Genomic DNA, 22,306 nt, shown 5'->3' with positions numbered 1-22,306 from the left:
GATAACCCAGGAGTTTGGGGTCACTGGTGGAATTTTGAGCTGAAAATCAGCGGATCTTAGAGGGAAATGTGCTCTGAGGAAGGTTTGTGGGAATCCACTGCAAACAGAGCCTTGGCATCAATCTGGAGCAGCGATTCCCGCTGGGATTTTGGGATGCAGCTGTGGAATCAGTGCCCACCTTGTCCTGGCAGTGCAGCTGTCCTGGTGACACCGAGCTGTTCCCCAGAGCTCCATCCCCGCTCAGGGTGACGCCATCCATTCCAGTTTATCTCCCCCATGGATTTGAAGCTCTTCCCGATCCCTATCATTGCCCTTCCCGTGCTTTCCGCATGAATAATGAATGCTGGTGCAGCTTCCCATAAATCATCGCCGCTCCCGGTGCCACGGCTGCTTTGAGCGCAGACATCTGCATTTCAGACCATGGAGAACAGGGAAAATCTATCTTTTCCCTCCTTCCTGGTGGGACCACCATGGAGAACGTGCAAAATCCATCTTTTCCCTGCTTCCTGGTTGGATCATGGCCTGCTGCTCCCCAAGGAAGGGTGACTCCAACCCCATCCTTTGGCTTCCTTTGGTTTTGGGGCTGGAGAATGTGGGCTCCTGGCTTTTCCATGTTGCTGGGACACATCCTGGTGCTGCTCTGGGAGCATTTCCATGCCCAGGGTGCTCCTGGAAAGGCCTTGGGAGTTCTTTAATCCCTGATGGCGTTCAGGGATTTGGGGCAGGGTGAAGATGGGTGGTTCCTGGGCTGGGAAGGGGCTGGTAGATGCCCAAGCCACGCTTCCCTCCTTCCTTGTGGATCCATCCTTTGCCTTTGGGAGCAGCCAATCCCTCCCTCCAGCCGGGGCACACCCACCCACACCCTGATTTGCCTTACAGAAGAGATTTTCCAAGGAGAAACCACAGCATTCCCTTTCCAACCCACCCTTTGGGGCCTACAGAGCGCGTTTTCCCTTTCCCCACCAGGCTTTGAGGGATTCTCCCTCTTTTCCCCCCTTCACCTTGGCTGGTCTTTTATCACAAACCGCTCGGAAACTTATTTTTATTTTATTATTTTTTTTTAAATTCACACGCTTTTTATTGCGGCTCCGGCTCCGTGCTGAGGAGCCCGTTCTGAAGTGTTCTCGAGGCTCTCATTGTCCCTTATCTCGGGATTGTATCTGGCTGCAATTCATCCGCAGTCATGCTTCAGAGGCGAGCATCTCTCATATGAGGCCCCTTTCATCACGAGCTGACAACTCTTGAATACATCATTATTCGGCGGCGGGGTTGGGAATTATAATCATTAGGCAATTTTTCCACCCCTAATCTGATTTTATAAACTGTTTCTTTTCATTATCTTCGGGCGGCAAACAGTAAATGCATCTGTCTGCCGAGATCCTCCTGATAGCAGTAATAGAAAAAACCCAGCCAGGGCATCTCAGCGGCGAGGAGCTCGCTCGCCCTGCATTCGCACATTTGCAGGTTATTTAGGCTGGAATTCGCCTGGCTCAAATTCCCAGAGTGAAAATTCCCTCAGGTGAATTTTGGGACCGGTGGAGAGGCGTTTGTACCCTTAAAAAGGGGAAAAAAAGGAGTGGGAAGGAGGAGATGTGTTTCCACATGCCATGGCTGTGTTTCCAATGAGTTTTTTTGGGAATGAGTGTCCCCTTTCACCTCACAGCCAGATAAGGGAGATGCCACCTGTATAACGTGGGATATTCTGCAGAGATGATGTTTTCTTTTTAAAAATTTGGGGTTATTCCCTTTATAATGATGGAAAAATCAAATCTCCATGGTTCTTTTCCCCTCAGAAACTTGGGAGAGGCAGATGGAATGGAGCTGGATAAAGCCAATGTGCTGCTTCATTAATCCCCTGCTCCTCGAATGTGTGGGACCATGATGCCCAAGATCCATCAGGATTCCAACCCCCACTGCCCGTTTTGGGATGGAACAGGTCATTAAACCCAAACGTGGCTGTCACCTGCTGGGTTTGTGGCAGGGACATCGGGATGAGGCCTCCCAGGGGCGACCCTTTCACCATTTTTTTAAAACCATCCCAGATTTGCACAGAATTGGGCAGGGAGGCTCCATCACTGTCTATCCCTGGGATTTGGCAGAGCCTTTCCTGCCCAGGGAAGGGGATGAGGATGAGCTCCAGGGATGAGAAGAACTCCAGAGGTGCCAACCCCATCCCTGTGCCCTCTTACTCTGCTGTGGTTGTGTCTGCACCTTTACCACCCCATCTTCCAGAGGTGAGAGGAGAAATGGGAATCTCAGAAAGCAAGATTTGGATTCCCAGGCTGCTTCTTAATCCCATATTTATTCCTAGAAATAGGGTTAAACAAGGAGCTGTGTCCTCCTTTACCAGGAGGGGAAGCACCCCCTGCTCTTCCCTTCATGGAAGGAACGGAATGCTGGAAATCTGACCGAAATCCCCATTTTCTTCTCCCTTTCCTAAAAAAAGCTGCCTGGACGGAGCAGCCCAGCAGAGGGAGGAGGGAAGGAGGGAGGTTTGATGTCTCACTCAGCTCGGCCCGCAGTGACAGGAGCCAATAAACCCGTGTTGATCCAGAGCTTAGCCCGAGCAGCCGCCAAACCCGGGGCAGATGGCAAACAGATAACAGGGCCGCTCCAATTCTCCCCCGTTTATTCGGGAAGATGGAGGCGGATATTCGGGATAAAGCGGCGCAGGGTAAATACCCGGTATTGATTCGAGCACGGGGAATAAATCCCGCTCCTCTGGAAGGGCTGGAGCGGGATTTCCCTGCTGGGAGCTCGGGGGTGTCGCGGCCCCATCAGGCTCATTCCCGGCGCCGGGAATGCCATCGGAAGATGGAGATTGCCATCTCCCGGCGCCTGGAGATGCTGCAGCGCTGCTGGGAGCGGCCTGGCCGGGCTCCCATCCCGTGGGATCTGCCACATCCCACCCTCCGTGCTCTGGGAAGCTCCAGATCCCTCTCCCGTTTTGTTTTCCCCCCGAACCAGCTGCGGTCCTGGAGGGAGAGGGAGGAGATGGTGCCGGGTGGGGACACAGATTCCATGGGATGGAGCACTGGGAAGGCCTTGGAGTGGGAGCATCCCCCAGGGCACAGAGGGATGGGGCTGCTCCTCATGGGATGGGGATTTGGATATTTGGGAATTTGGGAGAATCACATTCCCAAGGGCACAGCAGGATGAGGCTGCTCCTCATGGGATGGGGATTTGGGAATTTGAGACCTGGGAGAGTCACATCCCTCAGGGCATAGAGGGATGGGGTTGCTCTTCATGGGATGTGGATTTGGGTATTTGGGGATTTGGGGATCAGGGAATTTGGGAATTCGGGACCTGAGAGAGCCACATCCCCCAGGGCATAAAGGGATGAGGCTGCTCTTCATGGGATGGGGATTTGGGAATTTGGGAGAGTCACATTCTCCAGGGCACAGCAGGATGGGGCTGCTCCTTATGGGATGGGGATTTGGGAATTTGGGAATTTGGGACCTGGGAGAGCCACATCCCCTCGGGCATAGAGGGATGAGGCTGCTCCTGACAGGATGGGGATTTGGGAATTTGGGACCAGGGAGAGTCACACCCCCCAGGGCATAAAGGGATGAGGCTGCTCCTCATGGGGATTTGGGGTTTTGGGAATTTGGGATGTGGGAGAGTGACATCCCCCAGGGCGCGGAGGGATGGGGCTGCTCCTCATGGGATGGGGATTTGCGATCTGGGGCAGCCCCTGAGCTGCTGGAAAATGCTCTGGCTGTCCCTTGCTCCTCAATGACCGTCCCCACGGCTGTCCCTGTGCCTCCCCCTCCTCGGGGACATGGACAGGACAGAAGGGGACGTGTGTGGGACAGAGCTGAGTGTCCAGGTGTATCCAGGAACACCAAACTCTGGCTTTGGACACTGCCCCATGGATCCATCTCAGCTCAGCCAGGGCAAACATTGACGAGTGGCGCCTGTGTGTGCGCTGGCAGGGACAGGGAACGCAGACGGGAATGTCCCCAGGGCTGGGAGCTGTCACTTCCCGCTGCTGTCAGCCCTTCCTGGGATTTGCCACGCTGGGATCCGGGACTGCTCAGGGTCACTGGGGTCCCTGCTCCGGGGTTTTGGTGGCACCAGCTGGAAAGGGGCACCCAAAAGTGTCCTGAGGGCTGGGGCAGGGAATGGCTGGGGAGGGAATGGCTGAGCAGGGAATGGCTGGAGCAGGGAATGGCTGGGGAGGGAATGGCTGGGGAGGGAATGGCTGGGCAGGGAATGGCTGGGGAGGGAATGGCTGGAGCAGGGAATGGCTGAGCAGGGAATGGCTGGGGAGGGAATGGCTGGGGAGGGAATGGCTGGAGCAGGGAATGGCTGGGGCAGGGAATGGCTGGGGCAGGGAATGGCTGGGCAGGGAATGGCTGGAGCAGGGAATGGCTGGGGCAGGGAATGGCTGGAGCAGGGAATGGCTGGGGCAGGGAATGGCTGGGCAGGGAATGGCTGGGGAGGGCAGCTCTGCTGGCTGTCCCCTCCTCAGCTTTTCCTGCTGGGATGCGAGGATCCCCGGCCCCTGGCAACTCTGGGAAGCGGCGCTAGAGGGAGCCTCCAGGCTGGCAGCGCATTCCTGCCTCTTTTCTCGGTTTTTTCCTCTATTTTCCCCCCCTCCAGGAGTTTTCCCAGTCAAGGATTCTGACACCTGACCTGTTCCGGAGCTGTGCATAGAGGCACATCATGACTCCCTCTGGAGCCATCCAAAGGTTCTGCCCAAAAACCCACCCAGCCCTGAGCTTTGCCTCTCCAAAACTATTTTTAAAGGAAAATTTATTTTCCCCTCTTATTTGAAAAATGTAAATCTTTGCTGAAAATGCAGGACTGTGACAATCAATAAATATTTCTAATTTTTCCGGAGAAACCCTGGTGAACTTTATCTCCATTCCTAAATTTCAGATCTTCATGGCTGATAGGATAAAGGTGCTTCCTTCACCTCTGCTGCTCCATTTTTTCCTTAAATCCAGTAACACTTTAAAAAACCCTTCCAAGGTAAAAATCTGCATATTGATATTTAAATTTTGTTGTTGTTTTTTCCAGAGACTTTTTCATGGACGCTTTTAAAGTAACAAACAACTTTTCCTGTTCATGCTCAAGGCCAGGTTGGACAGGGTCTGGAGCAGCCTGGGATTGTGGAAGGTGTCCCTGCCCATGGAACGGGATGAGCTTTAAAATCCTTTCCCACCCCAAAAAGTTCTGGAGCTCTTTGTGGATTATTCTCCACGTGCTGCTGAATCCAAGAGGTATTTTGGGAATTTAAATGTATTTGATGCCAGCAACACCTCCATGGAGCAGCTCCACCTCTCCTGTCCCTTCCGAGCACCTTGGGTGTCCCATAGCCAGGGATTTGTGAGATTCCCTTGCACACAGGGAATTGAGGAGGAATTTTTCCATGGAAAGGGCCGTGTTCCCCCCCAGACACCTCTGGCTGGCACTTCTGGCACAACCGGTTCTCCCCCTGGAGCGGAGATTGGGATCGAGCTTGAAGTTCAGGCGCTATTGACAAAGACTCTGTCAACAGAAAGGTGTTGAAGGACGGGATATTTGTGGAAGAAGTCACCAAGAGGTGAAAGATATCCCCTTCAGGGGCCTTTTCCTGCTGGGCAGGCCCCGGCTCGCCAGGGTTTTCCAGGAGGAGCCAGAGGCTGGGATGTGGTGGCTCCATCTCCTGGGCCGGCGCAGCTTTGCCAGCATCCACCCGGTGTGGAGCAGAACCAGAGCCCTCAGGGAGCAGATCTATGCTGGAAAACTGCCCTGGAGGCTCTGCCAGGTGGTGTTTGGGATTCAAATATCCTAAATTAGGGATTGGGAATTGCAGCTCAGCGTGGAGGTATAACGGGCTGGTGGAAAGGGAGTTTCCTTGTCTTCCCTCTGGCTCCTTTTCCTTCCCCCCATTCCAAATTATCCTGGGATATTTGGTCACCCTTCTTGGGCTCATCATCCCTCTTTTGCAGCCAGGATCCTGCCTGAACTCCCTCCAGAGAAAATCCCTCTGGACAGAGGAATAACCAGCTCTGGAGCCTTTTTCCATGTGCCAGTGGCTCCCTAAGGGACCCCCCTCCTTGGGATAGGGACGCAGCCTGGGGTCACCCTCAGTTCTGTGCCCCACTGGGAAGAAATGAAGATTTTTGGGGTTGAGATTGGCCAGTGGATGGTGAAAAGGGTGGGCATGGAGGAATGGGGGTCCAAAGGGTGGAGGGATGAATGGATGGATGGATGGATGGATGGATGGATGGATGGATGGATGGATGTGCCCTGTCACTCTCACTCCCTTGGAAAAATGGAGTGGCAGGAGCCACTCCATCTCCTAAGGGAGATGAGAAGAAATCCCAGAGGATTTGCACCGCTGGGCTTTTAGAGGAAAATCCTGCTCAGGTTTATTGGCGGCTTTGTTAATCCCAGGGCAAGGAATTTCCTGCAGGAGAGCAGATCCCGTGCGGGTCACTGGCTCTGGGCCTCCTCTCCTCGCTGCTGCCCAGGGGCTGAGCAGAAGGAAATGCACTGGAGGTGTTTTCCCTCCATGCTGGCACAGGGACAGACGCGGGGCATTGTGTGTGCTGCCGAGATAAGGATCGGGCAGCCGCTGTTCTCACCTCAGCCCGCACCGGGATCAGGTAACCCGCCACAAACGCGGCTTTCCGGCTTTGTCCGGGCTCCTCCTCCCTCCAGGTGTCCATGCAAGGCCTCCTTTAATTTTTTTTTTTTTTTTTTTTTTTTTTTTTTTTTTTTTTTCAGATGAGGAGGATGGACACGGCCCCATGGAGGCCCATCCCTTCATCCCACAGCTCCTTACTGGGCACATGACTCCCATTTCCCAAACCATCCTATCCCTCTTATCCCAACCATCCTGCTTGGTCCCTGCAGCAGCCAGGCCTGGCCTTTGTGCCCTTGTCTTGTCTAAAGGAGGCAAAAACCTCTTGGGACCCAGGACATTCCTCTGGGTGATTCAAGACCCTGGCAAGGGGCTCAGAGACCTTGGCACGGACTCAAAAACACCCGTGCCTTCGATTTTATCCCATGGAAACAATTCCCAACTTTGTGTGAGGATTTACAAGCCACAAGGGTTTGAGTGGAATGGTGGTTAATTCGTCACAGGGTGAAAAAGTAGAATTTTGGGGTTTTTAGAATGGGAGATCAAGAGGCAAGATGGAAGAATCTGGGTGTGTCCTGTCCTTCTTCCTCTTCTTTTTCTCCATCTTCTGCTGTGATGGTGGCACTCCTGGATTGGTTTGGAGTAGAGATGAACTATCTAACATAGGTGATAGGTATTGGAAAATTATTGTACATAAGGTACATGTAGTTAATAGTATAAAAGTTAACACCACCCCAAGGGCGATCACAACCCAACCTGCTAGTCAGACCTCAGTGGGTCAGAGAAGGAATAGATGAAATAGATAAGGAAATAGATTGTTATAGACAAGGAAATAGATAGTTATAGACATGGAAATAGATAGTTATAGATAAGGAAAAATAAACAACCCTGAAAAGCAGAACTGATGAATCCCGACTTCTTCGGTAGCGGGGCTGGGAAAAAAGAGACTTTGGGGTCATCTCAGCCACAGAAAACCCAAGAAAAACCCAGTGAAAGCCCAAAAGCCTCCAGGCAGCCGGGAGGAGTGCTGCACGATGTCTGAGCATTCCCAGGGCCTGCCTGGCTGCTGTCCCACCGTGCTGCAGCAGCCGGCCCCTAATTGCATTGTTTCCGCTGATCCACGAGGAAATTATTTATGGGCACGAGGAGCCTGCCCGGCTTCCAGGGCCTTTCAACTTTATAGGAGTTTTCCATGGGCTGCTCCTGCAGGTTTGGGTTATTTTTACCCCCCAATTAACGGGGGTTGCTCTCCCTCCCTCCCTCCCTCAGGGGTTTTTTCTCTCTATCCTGGCGGGATTGGGATGGGACGGGATGGGATGGGATGGGATGGGATGGGGTCCCCATGGAAGGAGCTGTAGCCATGAGGCTCCTGTGGCTGGAGAGGGGCCAGCTTTGCCCTCAGCTCGTTTCTCCCTGCTCTCTGCAGATCCTGATCCTGTTTGTCCTTCCCTCTCCCGGCTCCGTGTCCCAGCCCTGGCGCTGCTGATGGATTCCCAGCCCCCCACAAGCACATCCATCCCCAAAGCAAACAATCCCCCCCTGAATGGCGCTGGAAAGGGCACATCCCAACCCTAAACATCCATTATTACCCTGGAACATGAACTGCTGGAGGAGCTCCATTTCCTCTGGCTCCTTTTTAATGGGTACCTGATACCCACAGTGCTTCCACACTGGGAAATTTGCTCCAAGACGCAGAATTGCCTGGCAAAAACCCCACCAACAGCAGCTTCTCCATCAGGGCAGCATCTCCAGGCTGGGCTCTGCTCCTCTGTAGGATGCTCCTGGCTCCAAAACCCTTTTCCAAGCCACGGGAATGGCTGGGTACCCTCAGGGGGAGGGAATGCAGCCTCATCCTGCCTGGAAGTTGTTTTCCATGCTCCCACTTGGTTGGGTTTAGGCACACAGAGGGTTTTTTCGGGAAGGGAGCAGCCTGTGTGGCAGGAACAAACCGTGTGAGGTTGCTTTAAGCGCCCCTTGGAGCGGGGCCAGGAGCCCAGGCAAGGAAACGCTGGGAGCTTGTTTTAATTTAGTGGTGTTGAAGTGTTCGGCTGCAATTAAGCAGCTGAAAATTAAACAGAACCAGTCATTAGGGCTGGTGGGACAAGCCCGGCAGACCAGAGGATATAAATTATTTCCAATGGGGAATGCCAGAGCCGGGCTCGGGATGGATGGGGATGGTTCCCTTCCGTGGGCTGTTATCTCTTGGTTTCAGTCAGAGGAATTCCATCCTGAGGAAGTGAATCCCTGCTGGATTTTGGAGCAGGTAAGGAGAGGGAAAAGAAGCTCATGGCAGAGGGTGTCCTGTGGAATTCCCTCCATCCCAGGGAGTTCCTTTGTCTCCCTGCCTGAGCTGGGTTTTGAGCTCCCAGCATTTTTCCCAGGAGCTGATGCTCCCTTTTCCCGGATCCTGCTCCCCATGGAAGGATCTGGAGCCATCAGGCTCCTGTGGCACTGGGCCACTCCCAAGTGTGTTTTGGGGGACAATGACCCAATCCAGGCCATGTCCTGGGGGAATTTCTTCACTTCCTGGGCTGTTTTGGAGGAAGGATTAGAACAGGAATTGATCCTTGATGGAGTGAAGGTGGAGAGGGGCACGAGTGGGAATTTGGGCTGGAAATCCCTCACCTTCCATGGGGAAACCACAGCTGAGAGGGGAGGGATGGGGCAGGCTCTACAAAAATGCTGGCTAGACATATCCATGGTGTTTATCCAGATAATTCTGGGATATCAGAGCTCCCAGGCAACACAGAGGTCCCAGCCTGGATCCATAAAACTTCCAGCATCCTGCAGGATTCTTTTACAATCCCAGAGCCAGGTAAGCCCAGAAATGCTCTTTTAAACCCCTCACCTTTCAGAAGGAAGACTTAAGCCTGGCTTTAAAGCCAAGCCTGTGTTTTAAGTGCATTCCTGGGACCTGCTGACGGGAGTGGGAAGCTCCCCCTTGGCTTCAGCAGGATTTTCCCGGCCTGAAATGGAGTCCAGATCTCCCGAAAAAAATCCCCCCATCTCTGAAGCTGCAGAACCACACAGAGCCCCAGGAGCTCTCGTTCCCAGAAAAGGATCCAGCTCATTCATCTGCCCACATCATGTGTGTTAAATCCTGCTGACATCTCCCAGAATCCCGGGGAATAAATGGAAACCAGTGCCCGGAGAGCTGGCGGTGCCACGGGATGAGTGGCAGGAGCATTGTTTGTGTGCAGCCTTTCCAAAGGGAGCTCCCACTTCCCCCTTGCCAGGACAAGATGTGAAATTTCATTCCCATTTTATCCCAATTACTGCCTCAGAATTCTGGCACGGAGCGCTTCCGGTAATGCACAATAACTCCAACATCCAGGGTGCTTTTCCAGTGTTGGATTTAGGGGGGAATTCCTCTGAATTCCCAGTCCATGCCCCCCATCCCAGATATTCCCATTCCAAAGCTCCATCCCACCACTGCTCTTCCAGGAGAGCAGCACAATTCATCTTACCAAAAACCTCATTTGAACCAAAAAGCTCATTTGAGCATTTCTCAAATAAAATTAAACTTTTCCAGACAATTTCTCTTACCTATTTCTCTTACCAAACAAGTCTGAACCCCCAAATCTTCCCCAGCTCAAAATATATCTACTCAACCCCACACACTTGCAAAAAAAAAAACCACTGAAAAATCCCATTTGGCTCCAAAAAGGTGTATTTGCTCCTGGAGAAATTGGTGACAGCGATTTATAAGGCTGTAAATAATTATTTTCTGGTTTATTTGGATGGTCTCCTGCAGATTCAGGGAGGCAGAGCAGTGAGGAAAAGTTCTTTTTTATCCCCTCCCTTATTTAATTTTAAAGGCCATGTGCAAGGAGGAGCTGTCAGGCAGGAATGGGAAGCAGAGGGACTTTTGGGATTCAGGAATTGGCTGGAGCGGACAAGGCAGCTCTTCACAGCCTTAAATCCCATTTTATATCCCCCATTCCCACACAGGGAGAAATAAACAGAGTTTTGCTGTGATTCTTCGGGGCCTTTATGGTGTTTGCAATGTTCTGTGCTGCTCACCTCGCTCTGGCCCTGCATCTTCACACTGGGACGAGTTTCTGCTGGGAAATGAGCCCTGAAAAGAGTTTACCTGCCTCCAAATGGCTCCAGAACCCTCGGGAAATCCTCTGGAGCTGCACCAGGGGGCTCTGGATGGGCAGAATGGCACCCTGGGCACGGCCAGGGGCTCTGGAGTGTGGCACCAGAGGGAAGAGCTGCAAAGGGGACATTGGAAAATCCAGGACTATTGAATTCAGTGTTTATATATTCAATAATGTCATATTCAGCACTTATAAATTAATATCCAGCCCTATAAAATGTTTTTTAAAATCCACCTCCACCATCAAAGCCGAACGACCTTGAGGAAATCCAACGGGGAATTCTGGTTTTTTTCTTCCTCCTTTTTCTGGCTGAGCAGCCCGGCAGGTTCAGAGCCATCCCTGGGGAAATCCATGGGTTATTTATCCCACTTTTCAGGCCGCCCTCGTGTACACCCCACCCTCTCTCCTACGAGACCCTCTCAGGACGAGAAAACCTTGCGTTAAACGCTGCTGGATCCATCCATGCCTCAAACAGTGCTGGATGCATCCATGCCCTAAAACCTGACTTTAACATTACCAAATCCTATCGGATCTGCTCCCAGCTCTTTCCGAGGAGGAGCAGATTCCCTGCTCTCCCCGTGCCAACCCCAGCGAGCCCCCGGTGCTATTCCAGCCTCCCCGATGTGTTTTTCCAGCAGCGCAGCTCCACATCCCGCTCCCTGCCAAGCCCGCGGCCCGGCGGTGGCGGGGAGGGGGGATCCATCCCGCTAGGAAAACACCGGGAATGGCTTTAGCAGCCCCTCGGCCCCAGCCCCACGTGTTTGTGGGGTTTGTTTGCAGAGCCGGGAGCTGATCCCGCCTGGATTTACACCCAGCCAGGGCTCGCTCAGCCTTAAGCGGGAGCTCAACCCGGAGGAAAATATTGGGAGGGAGTTTTGTTTCTCTTTCAGAGCGCTGGAGGATCCAGGGAATATTCATTCCCCAGGGAGAGAGAGGGGGACACCTGGTCTCCATGGTTTTGGGGGAGCTTCTCCAGCCTCAAGGATTTCACAATTCCAAGATTCCAGGGGGGCTCCCTGTTGGAAGGAGATGTTGGTGTCTCACGGCACCTCCAGAGGCCCCGCGGGTTCGCAGCACTCCCGGAGGAATTCCCAGCACAGAGGTGCCGGTTTTCCCGGGAATGCCGGCAGGGAGAGGAAGGAGCCCGGCTCTGTCCTTTCGCTACATTCCCGGCTCTCCCGGTCCTTTCCAGAGGCCGCTCCTCGCACGCCGCTCCCAGATGTGGCGAGCGGGATTCGCAGGGACCGACCTTCAATGCCCCGCTCCTTCCAGCCCCAGGCTCCGCCGATAACCGGGATTTTCCCCCCAAAACTCAGCGTTTTTAAATATCGAACCCTGGGAAGGAGAGGGGATCCCCGGCACATCCAGAGCTGTGGGATGCGGCTGGAGCCGCACATCCCCGCGCTGCACTCAGGGCATGGAACGAGATTCCACAAAAAAAGCCACCGAAACGGTTCCCGGGCAAAAAAAGCAGGAGAAAATCCAAATAAAGACAAAAGCAAGATGGACCCGTGCGATTTATTGAGGATTTTCAGCGCTCCGTGCTGCCCTCGGACCAGCCACCTTTCCCATCAGGAATTTTTTATTTGAAGGCTCCGGGATCCCGCTCTGGTTTTCACTTTGAGAATCTCTCATCAGAGAACGCAGAGGGATTTTTTAGGGAGAGAGAAAAAACCAAATTGAAATGGAAAAACTCCCGGGGGGATTGGTGTGGTTTTAATCCGGGTGGGTTTGAGGAGCCTCTGGCAGGGAGGGATTTTACGGGAGAAAATCGCTTTTGACAAATATTATTGTTAATTATCGGAGCTGTGGCCTTGACAGACCGGGCAGAGATGCTCAGAGGGAAGCTCTGGAGAAGGATTTTATTTTGCTGAGCTCTCAAACGCTCCTCTTCAGCGACCACGAAGATTTTTTTGGGATCCTCCAACTCCCTGCGTTTGGGCAAAAGGCTGGAAAAAAAAATCCTGTTGGAATTCTGTGCTGTCTCTGACACACAAAGCACAGGCTGAGGCGCCCAGCACTTTCTGAGGGGTTTTCAGAGTGCCTGGTCCCACAGGATTTTCCAGTTTGGTTTGATCCCGATGGAAAAGGAGCTCCATAAACTCCTGTAAGAGCCCCAGCATTCCTGAATCAGCAATGAATTAATAATAACAAAATAATGTAGCACAGAATGGCATTATCAGATAACAACATAACAACAGAATATGTTATTGTTATTGAATAATAATTTAACATCTTTATTCTATTACAGTATAATATTAATTATATTATTTTGGAATAAATAGTCGGGAATAAATACTGGTGAAACACCCAGGACTCCCTACCTTTAACTATTCTCATTTCCAGCTGCTGCAGCAGAAGAACATCCTTGACATTCCTTTCCAATATCCTTGATATTTCCATCCAGTATTCCTGATAAATATATTTAAAATTAAAAAAAAAAATTAAAAAAAAATAAAAGGGAGAAGCTTCCAGAGCTCCCTGCTCTTCTTGATTTTTATTCAGCAAAATTAATGACGTAGAATCACGCCTGTCACCCGAGGCTCAGCCCGGCATGAAAATACCCACAAAATTCCAGCAGCTTTGGCAAAAACAGGGAAAATTAAGGGTTTTTAAATATTTTTTTTGCGCCGGATCGTGTTCAAGCTGGGAAAGAGGGGCTGGAGAAGGGAAAGAGGAGCCGGAGCAGATGGAAACCATCGCGGCCAGGGCAGGGCAGGGAATGGCCAGGGGGGAGCAGATTTCGGGGTCCAGTGCTGCTCCTGGAGCTCCGCAGGGAGCTGGACAGGGAGCAAATTAATTGGGATTTCCCTGCCGCATCTCACCTGAGCTTTCCCTTCTTTTCCTTTCCCTTCTTTTCCTCTCTCTCTTTCCCAATTACTTTCAACAATTTTCTGGTTTCCCTTATTTTTCCTTAGTTATTTTTCTTTATCCTAATTTTAAAAACTATTTTCTTTTTGCTTTTATTTTCTCTTCCTTTTTTTTTTTTTTTTTTCATTTCCCCCAACTTAACTTTCCTTCATCATCTGCCTCTCTTCCCTTCTTATTTTTGTTTTCCTTTCTCGTTTTCTTTTCAGGTTGATTTCCCTCCATCCTCTACATACTTTCCTTAGTTTCCTTCCTATTATTCCTTTCCCTCTATTTCCCTTTCCCCGTTTGCTCATCTCCCTTTCCACCCCCGCTATATCCAGGCGTGCATTCCTGCGGGGAATTCCTGGATCCCGGTGATGTTCCCGGGAACTCGGCAGGGTTCAGGGAACGCGGGTGGCGTGCGGGGAGCAGGTGGGGGAATCTTTTCCTTACGGGATTTTTTTCCTTGGAAATACCTCATCCCCAGGCAGCGAGGGATGCTCCAGCACCAGGGGGAAAAGGCTCCAGGGCTGGGGGGGAAAAGCTCCTCCATGAGGGCAGGGGATCCCCAGATCTCCCAAAAACCCATCCCCAGGGATCCGCAGGGCCGTCACGGCCTCACCTGCCCCCGTCCCTTAAAGTCTTTTGCGGGAAACACTCACGGTCCTCCCACCGAGCTCTCCGTGAGCGGGGATAAAAATCCCCGGGAATCCGGCCGCGTTTGACGGATTCGCCTCCGGGCCGGGTTTTTTGGGGCCGAAACGGGCGGATTTCACTGCCGGCGGCTGGGCAGCAGCGCTTCCTCGGGTAGCCCCCCTGGACAGGGCTCCGTGTCCCCCGAAACGCGCCCGGTCCCGTCCGGTCCTGTCCCGTCCGTCGGGGCTGGAGGTGGGGCAGGTGCGTGTCCCTGTCCCTGTCCATGTCCGTGTCCGTGTCCCTGTCCTGTCCCGGGTGGGAAGAGCTCGGGGAGGGAAGGGGGCACTCGCATCTCGGGGTCCGTGAGCCCCCGCCGTGTCCCCGCCGTGTCCCCGCCGTGCCCTCCCGCAGCTCGGGGGCGCTCGGGGGGTGCCGGTGGCGGCGGCGCGGCCCCGAGGGGGCGGGCGGAGGGGGCGGCTCCCCCGGCCCCGCCGGCCGCGGCCATTTAGGAGCGGGCGGGAGCCAATGGGCGGCGGCGCCTCCGCCGTGACGGCCGCGATTGACGCGGTTCCCACGTCAAATTGATCCCGAGGAGCGGCGGGGGCTCCCCGCGAGCGGGGCTCGCTCCCGGCGCCGCCAGGACCCCCCGGCCCGGCCCGGCCCGGCCCGGCCGCCCCCGCGCTCTCTATGCGGGCGCTGCGCCCTCCCCGCGCCGGGCCATGGGTGAGTGCGGCCCCGCACGGGCTCCGGGACGCTCCGGGACGGCTCCCGGCGGAGCAGGGCAGCGGGAAGGGGCAGGAGGCGGCCGGGGATGCCGGGGTGCCGGGAGGGCTCCGCGCTGCTCCGTCCTCCCCGCGCCTCCCTTCGCTTTCGCTCCGCTCCCTCCTTGCGAGTCCTTCTCCCGTTCTCGTTCTTTTGCCTTCTCTCCTTTTGTCCCGCTCTCCTTTTCTTGTGCCCTTTTTTCCCCCTCCTTGTCGTTTCTGACTTTTCTTTTTCTCTCATTCTTTCCCTGTCTTTCCTCCCCCTCCTTGTTTTACTGTCACTTTTATCTCACTTTTTTTTCTGTCTGTATCTCCCCTTTCTCTCTTTCCTTCTTTCCCCCTTCCCTTGGGCTTTTTTCTCCCTCTCTTTCCCCTTAGCCTCTCATTCTCGTTTTGCTTTTCATTTTTCCTTTTTTCCTCTCCTTCCTTTTTTTCCCCTTCCTTTTTTCTCCTTCCTTTTTTCCTCTTCCTTTTTTCCTCTTTCCTTTTTTCCTCTTCCTTTTTTCCTCTTTCCTTTTTTCCTCTTTCCTTTTTTCCTTTTTTCCTTTTTCCTTTTTCCTTTTTCCTTTTCCCCCTTCTTTTTTTTTCCTTCAAATTTCCTTCCTTTCCCCCCCCTTTCCTTTCCTTCTCTTCCTTTTCCTTTCTTCCCTTTTTTCTTCCTTTCCCCCTCCCTTTCTCGCTTCCCCTTTCTCCCCTCTTTTCCCTCTCCCCTTCCCGCTGCAGCCCCATCCCTACCCCGCGGGCACCACGGCCGCTCCCACCCGCGCCGTGCCCACCCGTGCCGCGCCGATCCGTGCCATGCCGTGCCATCCCGCCCCGCAGAGCACACCTACGGCGAGGTGAACCAGCTGGGCGGCGTCTTCGTGAACGGGCGCCCGCTGCCCAACGCCATCCGCCTGCGGATCGTGGAGCTGGCGCAGCTCGGCATCCGGCCCTGCGACATCAGCCGCCAGCTCCGCGTGTCGCACGGCTGCGTCAGCAAGATCCTGGCCCGCTACCACGAGACGGGCTCCATCCTGCCCGGGGCCATCGGCGGCAGCAAGCCGCGGGTCACCACGCCGGCCGTGGTCAAGCACATCCGCGACTACAAGCAGGGCGACCCCGGCATCTTCGCCTGGGAGATCCGCGACCGCCTGCTGGCCGACGGCGTGTGCGACAAGTACAACGTGCCCTCGGTCAGCTCCATCAGCCGCATCCTGCGCAACAAGATCGGCCCGCTGGCCCCCGCGGGGCCGCCGCCGGCCGCGCTGCCCTGCGCGCACATTTACCAATACCCGTACCCGGGCCCGGCCGCGCCGCCGCCCGCCAAGGCTGCCCCGCACCCCGGGCCGCACCTCGGGGCGCCCCCGGTGCCGCTGCCCCGCTCCTGGCCCTCGGCGCACTCGGTCACCAACATCCTGGGCATCCGCACCTTCGTGGAGCAGGCGGGTGGGTACCGCGCCTTCCGCTCCCCTCCAACCCTCCCGTCCTTCTTTTAGCCCGTTTTCTTGGTCGGTTTAGCGGTTTTTGTCTCTTTGTTTTGTCCCTTTGATTTTTTTGTTCCGTTGGGGTTTTTTTGTTGTTTGTTTGTTTCGAGGTTTTTTATTTGTTTCGGGTTTTTTTTTTTTCGGTTATTTTTTTTTTGTTTGTTTGTTTCGGGGGTTTTTTGTTTGTTTCGTGCCTTTCGGCTCGTTCGGGGATTTTTTTTTCTGCTTGTTTTCGGCTTTTTGTTTGGTTCGTGCCTCTTCGCTCATTTCGTGCCTTTTTGCGCCTTTCCTTCTTTTTTTATTAGTTTCAGCTCCTTAGTTTATTCGAGTTTTTGTTGCTGCCGTTTCTTTAATTTTTTGCTGTTTGCTCCAAATTTTTTTTTGTTTGTTGTTTCGTATATTTTCCTTCCCCCCCCCCAACCCCCCCAATTCCAATTTTCCCCCCTTTTTTTCTCCCAAGGGCCTCCCCCCGCTCCACCAGCCCGTCGGGGCGGCGGGGCCAGATGCGGCCTCGGCTCAGCCACATCTTGAACTTTTTATGAAAAATGTGGAAAATATTTTCCTAGGGATGATAGATTGCCGACCGCAAATTCGGAGCCCTGAATTTCGCTCCGCAAAGGGGGATTAAAAAAATATAATATATATATATATGTGAAAAGGAGGGGAAAAGAGGGGAAAAATAAGAGGAGAGGGAAAATCAGGGAGGAAAGGGAAGAGAAGGCAACTCGGATCCGGCCTCCTGGATTCTTCCGAGGAATCTGGGAATTTTGGGGCTCCGGGAGCGCCAAGGCCGAGCCCCGCCGGCTCCAAGGGGGGACAAGCGGGCCGTGGCAGGGGGCTGCGGGTCCTTTTATCCTTCCAAAAGCCCAAGTAAATCAACCGCATGCGTTTCCCCCCGCGCAATCATTTATCCTTAAAATTCCGATGTCACTTCTCCGAATCCCCTTCGTCGGGAGAGAAATTGGAGCCCCTAAATTATCGGGGATTGGGAATTGGGAGAGGGAAGGGGGGGGGGAGACGGCGAGTGGGTTTTGGGGGGCACACCCCAAACTCTCCCCGCGGTGTGATCCCAAATTTCGGGATGCTGGAGGCAACGCGGATTCTTGTGCCCCCTGCCCGTGGGTTTACACAGCCAGGCGTTTGGAAAAACGGGAATTTCCTCTGTTTCACCCCGAAAGCTGCTCGGGGCTGACGTTTTGTTCCCCAGGGGCTCTGGCTGGCACCGAGGGGGCCGCGTACCCCCCGAAAATGGAGGAGTGGCCCCCGGGAGTGAACAGAAGCGGCTTTCCCGGGCCGGGCCAGGCGGTCAACGGGCTGGACAAGGCGGCCATGGACACGGGGGACATCAAATACCCGCAGGTGAGCGCTGGGGGACACGGGGGACATCAAATACCTGCAGGTGAGGGCTAGGGAGGGGACAGAGCACATCAAATACCCGCAGGTGAGCGCTGGGGGACACGGGGGACAGGAGGGGACAGGGAAGGACAAGGCTGCCATGGATGGCGACATCAAACACCCGCAAGTGAGGGCTGGGGGGACACGGGGGACAGGAGGGGACAGGGCACATCAAATACCCTCAGTTTGGCGCTGGGGGACACGGGGGACAGGAGAGGACAGGGCAGGACAAGGCTGCCATGGACGGCGACGTCAAATACCCGCAGGGGAGGGTTAGAGGGACACGGGGGACATCAAATACCCGCAGGTGAGCGCTGGGGGGACACAGGGGACATCAAATACCCGCAGGTGAGTGTTGGGAGGACACGAGGGACAGGGAATCATGGCACGAATGGGGCTGGAACGGGGCAGGGAAGGGAGAGCAGGGAGGTGGGCAGAGAGGACAGGGAGCCCCGTCCGCGCTATTCTGAGCCCCCTGTCCCCTTTGTGTCGCTGTCCCCAGCCCGGCGCGGGGCTCTCCTCCATGGGCACCTTCCTGCCGGCCTGCGCGTACCCCCCCTCCAGCCAGCCCGGCGTCTACGGCGGCTCCCCCAGCGCCTACATCGGGCCGGGCCCGCCCTGGCAGCCGCAGGGGAACCCGCTGGGCCACCACCACGGCGAGCTGGCCATGGCCTTCAAGCAGCCCGGCGGCCAAGGTGAGCGGCGACAGCGGGGGACAGCGCGGGGACAGCGCCGGGAGGGACCCCCGGGCTCGGGAGGGGCCGCCCCGTCGGGGATGGGAAGGATCCATCCCCTTTGGAATTGGAATTTCCCTGCCCGCCACGGAATGGGGAGGATTCCCGGGCCGCTCATCTCCCCCGGAATGTGGGAATGTCGGGGACAAAGCAGGAGCCTTTCCCCGCGTTCCCCCATCCCACCGATTCCAAAACAGAAGCCTTGACAGGGAATCATTAGTTCTCAGTAATTACCTATTAATTATTAACTGACAGCAATGATTTAACGATTTGTTTATAGTTATTAGTTATCGTAATTAACTGTTGTTTTATTTAATTGGCTCCCGCGGTTATTAATGAATTATTTCCCTCCGAACGCTACGCCGGGAATCCCACGGGAGCAATTCGAGGCTGTGCGAGGGGGCGTTGCTTTTATCTCCCGTTAATTATTTCTCCTCGTTAATAGAGCTCGATTCCCTCTTTTTTAAAAATCCCGATTTTTCCGCCCTGTCTATAAAATCCCCTTCGACATTTTTGTCATTTTCCCAGCATTAATTGACTTTCTATTATTTTAATTAATTTACAATTAATTTCCCGTATATTCGTCCTTTTAAATGTTTTTATTCCTCCGGGGTTAAATTTTTTTTTGGTTGTTTTCCCTTTTTTTGGGTTTTTTTTTTTTTGTTTGTTTGTTTCATTGAGTTTTTTATTTGTTTGGTTTTTAATCATTTTACCGTTTCTAACCTGCTGCGAGTCGCAACCTCAGCTGTGCCGGGGAGGAGCGATTGAGGGAGAAAATAAATAATTCAAACCGATTATTTATAGATTAAAAAAAAGAAGAAGAAGAAAAAAAAAGAGGGAGAGAAGGAAGGAAAAAGAATGAAAAAAAAAAAAAGAAATAAGGAAAGAAAAAAATAAGGATATAAAACGACCACAGACACCTTTGCATATTTAACATATTTTCGAAGTATTTAAAACTACTTGGAGCCTGAATTTTCAGATTTCCCAACTTTTAAGATGTTTTGTCCCTGGACTTTCTTTAAACCTTTGTAGGTTTTAAATTTATTAGTGGTCATTCTTTGCGTGTGGTTTTAAAATTGATTTTTATTTTTCTCTTTAATTTTTATTTTAAAATTTTCCCATTTTTTCCTTTGGATCGGTTTTCTTGTTCTGCCACTTTTCTGGGGCGAGGAAAATTGGATTAAAATTGGATTAAAATTGGATTATCTGACAAATGAGCTGGAGGAGGAAGGTTAGGGTGGGCTGGGGGTACCTGCAGCGAGTGGGAAAAATGGGAAAAGGCAGGAAAGAAGGAAGGAAAACCCAGCCAGGCAATTTCAGCCCTTTCCCAATTTCCTGAATTTCGCTCCCTGCTTATCCCCGTGCCTCCAGCAGCCCCGGGATAAATATCCCGATCCCTGAAGGCGGAATTCCCGAGCGCTGAGCTGGGGTGGGACGGAGCTCAGCAGGAATTCCATCACCTCAGGAATGGAGGCACGGTCCTGTCCCCTTCCCGGCACAGGCCCCTCCCAGGACAACCCAAATTTTAGGAATTTTTGGGGATGTGTTCTGTGCGTGGCTGGGGCTGGTCGGGGCCACCTGGCCAGGTCCCCCCGTGTCGCCGGCAGTGCCACCAGCGCTGTCCCTGTCATTGAGGGGTCACAGTCGCTGTTGGGGGCTCTGGGGGCGGTTTTGGGGTGTCCCCCCCGTGCTCGGAGCGCCTCCATCCCCCGCCTCGCCTGTCCTTCTTCCCTCTCCCCTTCCCGCAGGGGTGGACAGAAAACCGCCCAGCCCCGCGGGGAAAGCTGCGGAGCCCCTGAGCGCCGTCCACGGCATCGCCATCCCGACCTCCTCGTCCTAGAGCCGCCGAGCAGCGCCCAGGGACTCCTGGAACCTTGGGATGGGCTCCTGCAGCCCGGAGCGGGGACACGGGACAGCCCGGGCGGTGACAGGTGACTCTCTGCCTCGGCACACCCCCGGCAGGACATTCCCGGAGGGACGCTTGGCCTCCACTGGATCGGAAAGGGATGACGGAACAGACTCAGTTTTCCTTTATTTTATTTTATTTTATTGTATTTTATTGTATTTTCTCCCCCTCGCTTTCAGTTTTTCCTTCTCCTCCCCCGCACTCCCGAGGACTGTTGGGTGCCGTGATTCCCTCCCTCCCTCCGGGAGCATTCCCGGCTGTGTCCCAGCCCGGGGGAGCAATTCCCGGCTTCCCAAAGGGGCACCCTCCGTGCTGGAGCCCTTTCTCCAGCCCCTTCCCAGTGCCTCTGCCCCGCCATGGAAACGGACCAAAATTCCAGGACTTTTAATGGGATATTTCTATAACAAGGAACCTTAATAAAAAGTGACAACCGTGGGCACGCTGCAGTGACCTCCCTACTCAGAGCGAGCACCGTCGCTTCTCCAGAGCTCTCCGGGAGCGGGAGAACTCGGTGAGATCGCTTGGAATCTCTCCCTGAGCTGCCTCCAGGGATTCTCCCGCATCCCGGCGCTCCGTGGCCGCCTCCCGGCCGCTGGCGCTGCCCATATCCAGGGGACTGTCCCCGTGTCCCCGCGGTACGGGCAGCCGGCTGGGATGCGCTCGGGATGGGGCTCTGCATTCCCCGGCTGCTCCAGCTGGCGTGGATCCCTGCATTGTGTGGGAAGGGGCAGGTCCTGCAGCGGGACAGGGAGGGAAGGTCCTGGCAGCGGAAAACACGCCGGGATTGCTGCGGAGAGCGCGGCTCGGTGGGAGGGAGGGAGGGAGGGAACAGGGAAATGCCAACGCAGCCCAGCCCGGGACACGGGACACGGTTCTGTCTCCAACCTCGGCAAAACTCGGTTCTGGCTCTGCTGAAGCCAGGCTCTGATTCCCAATGCAGGGCTCGGCAGGGAGGGAAGCTGGGAAATGCAAGGAGGCGAGAGCAAAGTCCCAGGGCAGGATCTGCAGCCCGACTGCGGCTGAGTGGATTTTAGGGATGTGAAGATGGAGGAGCCACCTGAGCCAGAGAGGAGTGGCCCCGTCCCCTGCCGGGTTTATCCTTTAAAAGCTGCATTCCAGAGGGTGGAAGAGCAGCTTTGGGAATGATGAGGGACAGCAAAACCCTTAAAGTGTGGTGTTTGCTGTGTGCCAGTTCTCAGCATCCACTGGGGCTCCTCATCTCTGCATTGCAGGCAGGAATATCCCTCTGGATACGGGACTGGGGCTCTGGGATGTGATTCCTCATGCTCTTATCCCAGGCAGGGATATCCTTCTGGATTTGGGACTGGGGGTCTGGGATGAGCAAGGCTGGAGTCAGATCCTTTCCATTCTTGTCCTGCCCGGATGATGCACAAGCACCTGAGTTATTCCCATCCAAAACTGCCATGGACCTGCCAAAACCCTGGAAAAACAGCTGGATGCTGAGCACAGTCTCAGGGCAAAGGTGGCCATGCCTGGGCACTCTCTGGCAGTGATTAAAAATGCCATTTTCATTATTTCCTGTGGAGAAGGGATTTTCTCCTTAAACATCCCAGAATATTTCCCTGTGCCCAGCGGAATTCCTGGAGCAGGCAGAGCCACCAAAACCCCCAATTCAGAGGCCCTAAACCAGCTGGCACCTGTTAGGGGTGTCCAGGAACATCGTGGGGTCCCCAGGGAGGAGGGATAAAGGAGGAGCTTTGCTGGGTGGGAAAACACCTTCAGGACTTGTATTCCCATGGGAGCACGGGGAAAATCCCTGGGGAAATTCAGTGGCCTGCTCATGGAAAATACTGGGAGAAGAGGAACCCCTCACATAAAAAAAAAAAAAAAATTAAAAAAACCCAAATAAATAAAATA

General features: G+C 54.0%; 1 protein-coding gene across 1 annotated transcript; it reads left to right on the top strand.

Annotated features, from left to right (window-relative positions):
• The first annotated feature begins 2,640 nt into the window (after positions 1-2,640).
• On the top strand, positions 2,641-20,362 carry PAX1 (paired box 1). Its single transcript, XM_054290124.1, has 6 exons — positions 2,641-2,888; positions 14,759-14,889; positions 15,651-16,355; positions 17,601-17,752; positions 18,291-18,483; positions 20,271-20,362. Exons 1-6 carry the CDS (start codon positions 2,641-2,643, stop codon positions 20,360-20,362), a joined length of 1,521 nt encoding a protein of 506 aa, XP_054146099.1.
• The last annotated feature ends 1,944 nt before the right edge of the window (positions 20,363-22,306 follow it).

The sequence above is a fragment of the Melozone crissalis genome, unplaced genomic scaffold (assembly GCF_028551555.1).
Source record: "Melozone crissalis strain CALT ecotype California unplaced genomic scaffold, PUWL_Pcris_2 ptg000081l_1, whole genome shotgun sequence".
NCBI lineage: Eukaryota > Metazoa > Chordata > Aves > Passeriformes > Passerellidae > Melozone > Melozone crissalis.
The sequence above is the reverse complement of the archived record's forward strand: the minus strand, read 5'-3'. Positions and strand labels throughout refer to the sequence as shown.

Coding starts and splice junctions, on each gene's coding strand:
- PAX1 (XM_054290124.1), top strand. CDS start 2,641: ATGGAGGCGGATATTCGGGATAAAGCGGCGCAGGGTAAATACCCGGTA. Junction 2,889..14,758: donor CCTGGCCGGGCTCCCATCCC/GTGGGATCTGCC, acceptor ATTGATCCCGAG/GAGCGGCGGGGGCTCCCCGC. Junction 17,753..18,290: donor GGGACATCAAATACCCGCAG/GTGAGCGCTGGG, acceptor CGCTGTCCCCAG/CCCGGCGCGGGGCTCTCCTC.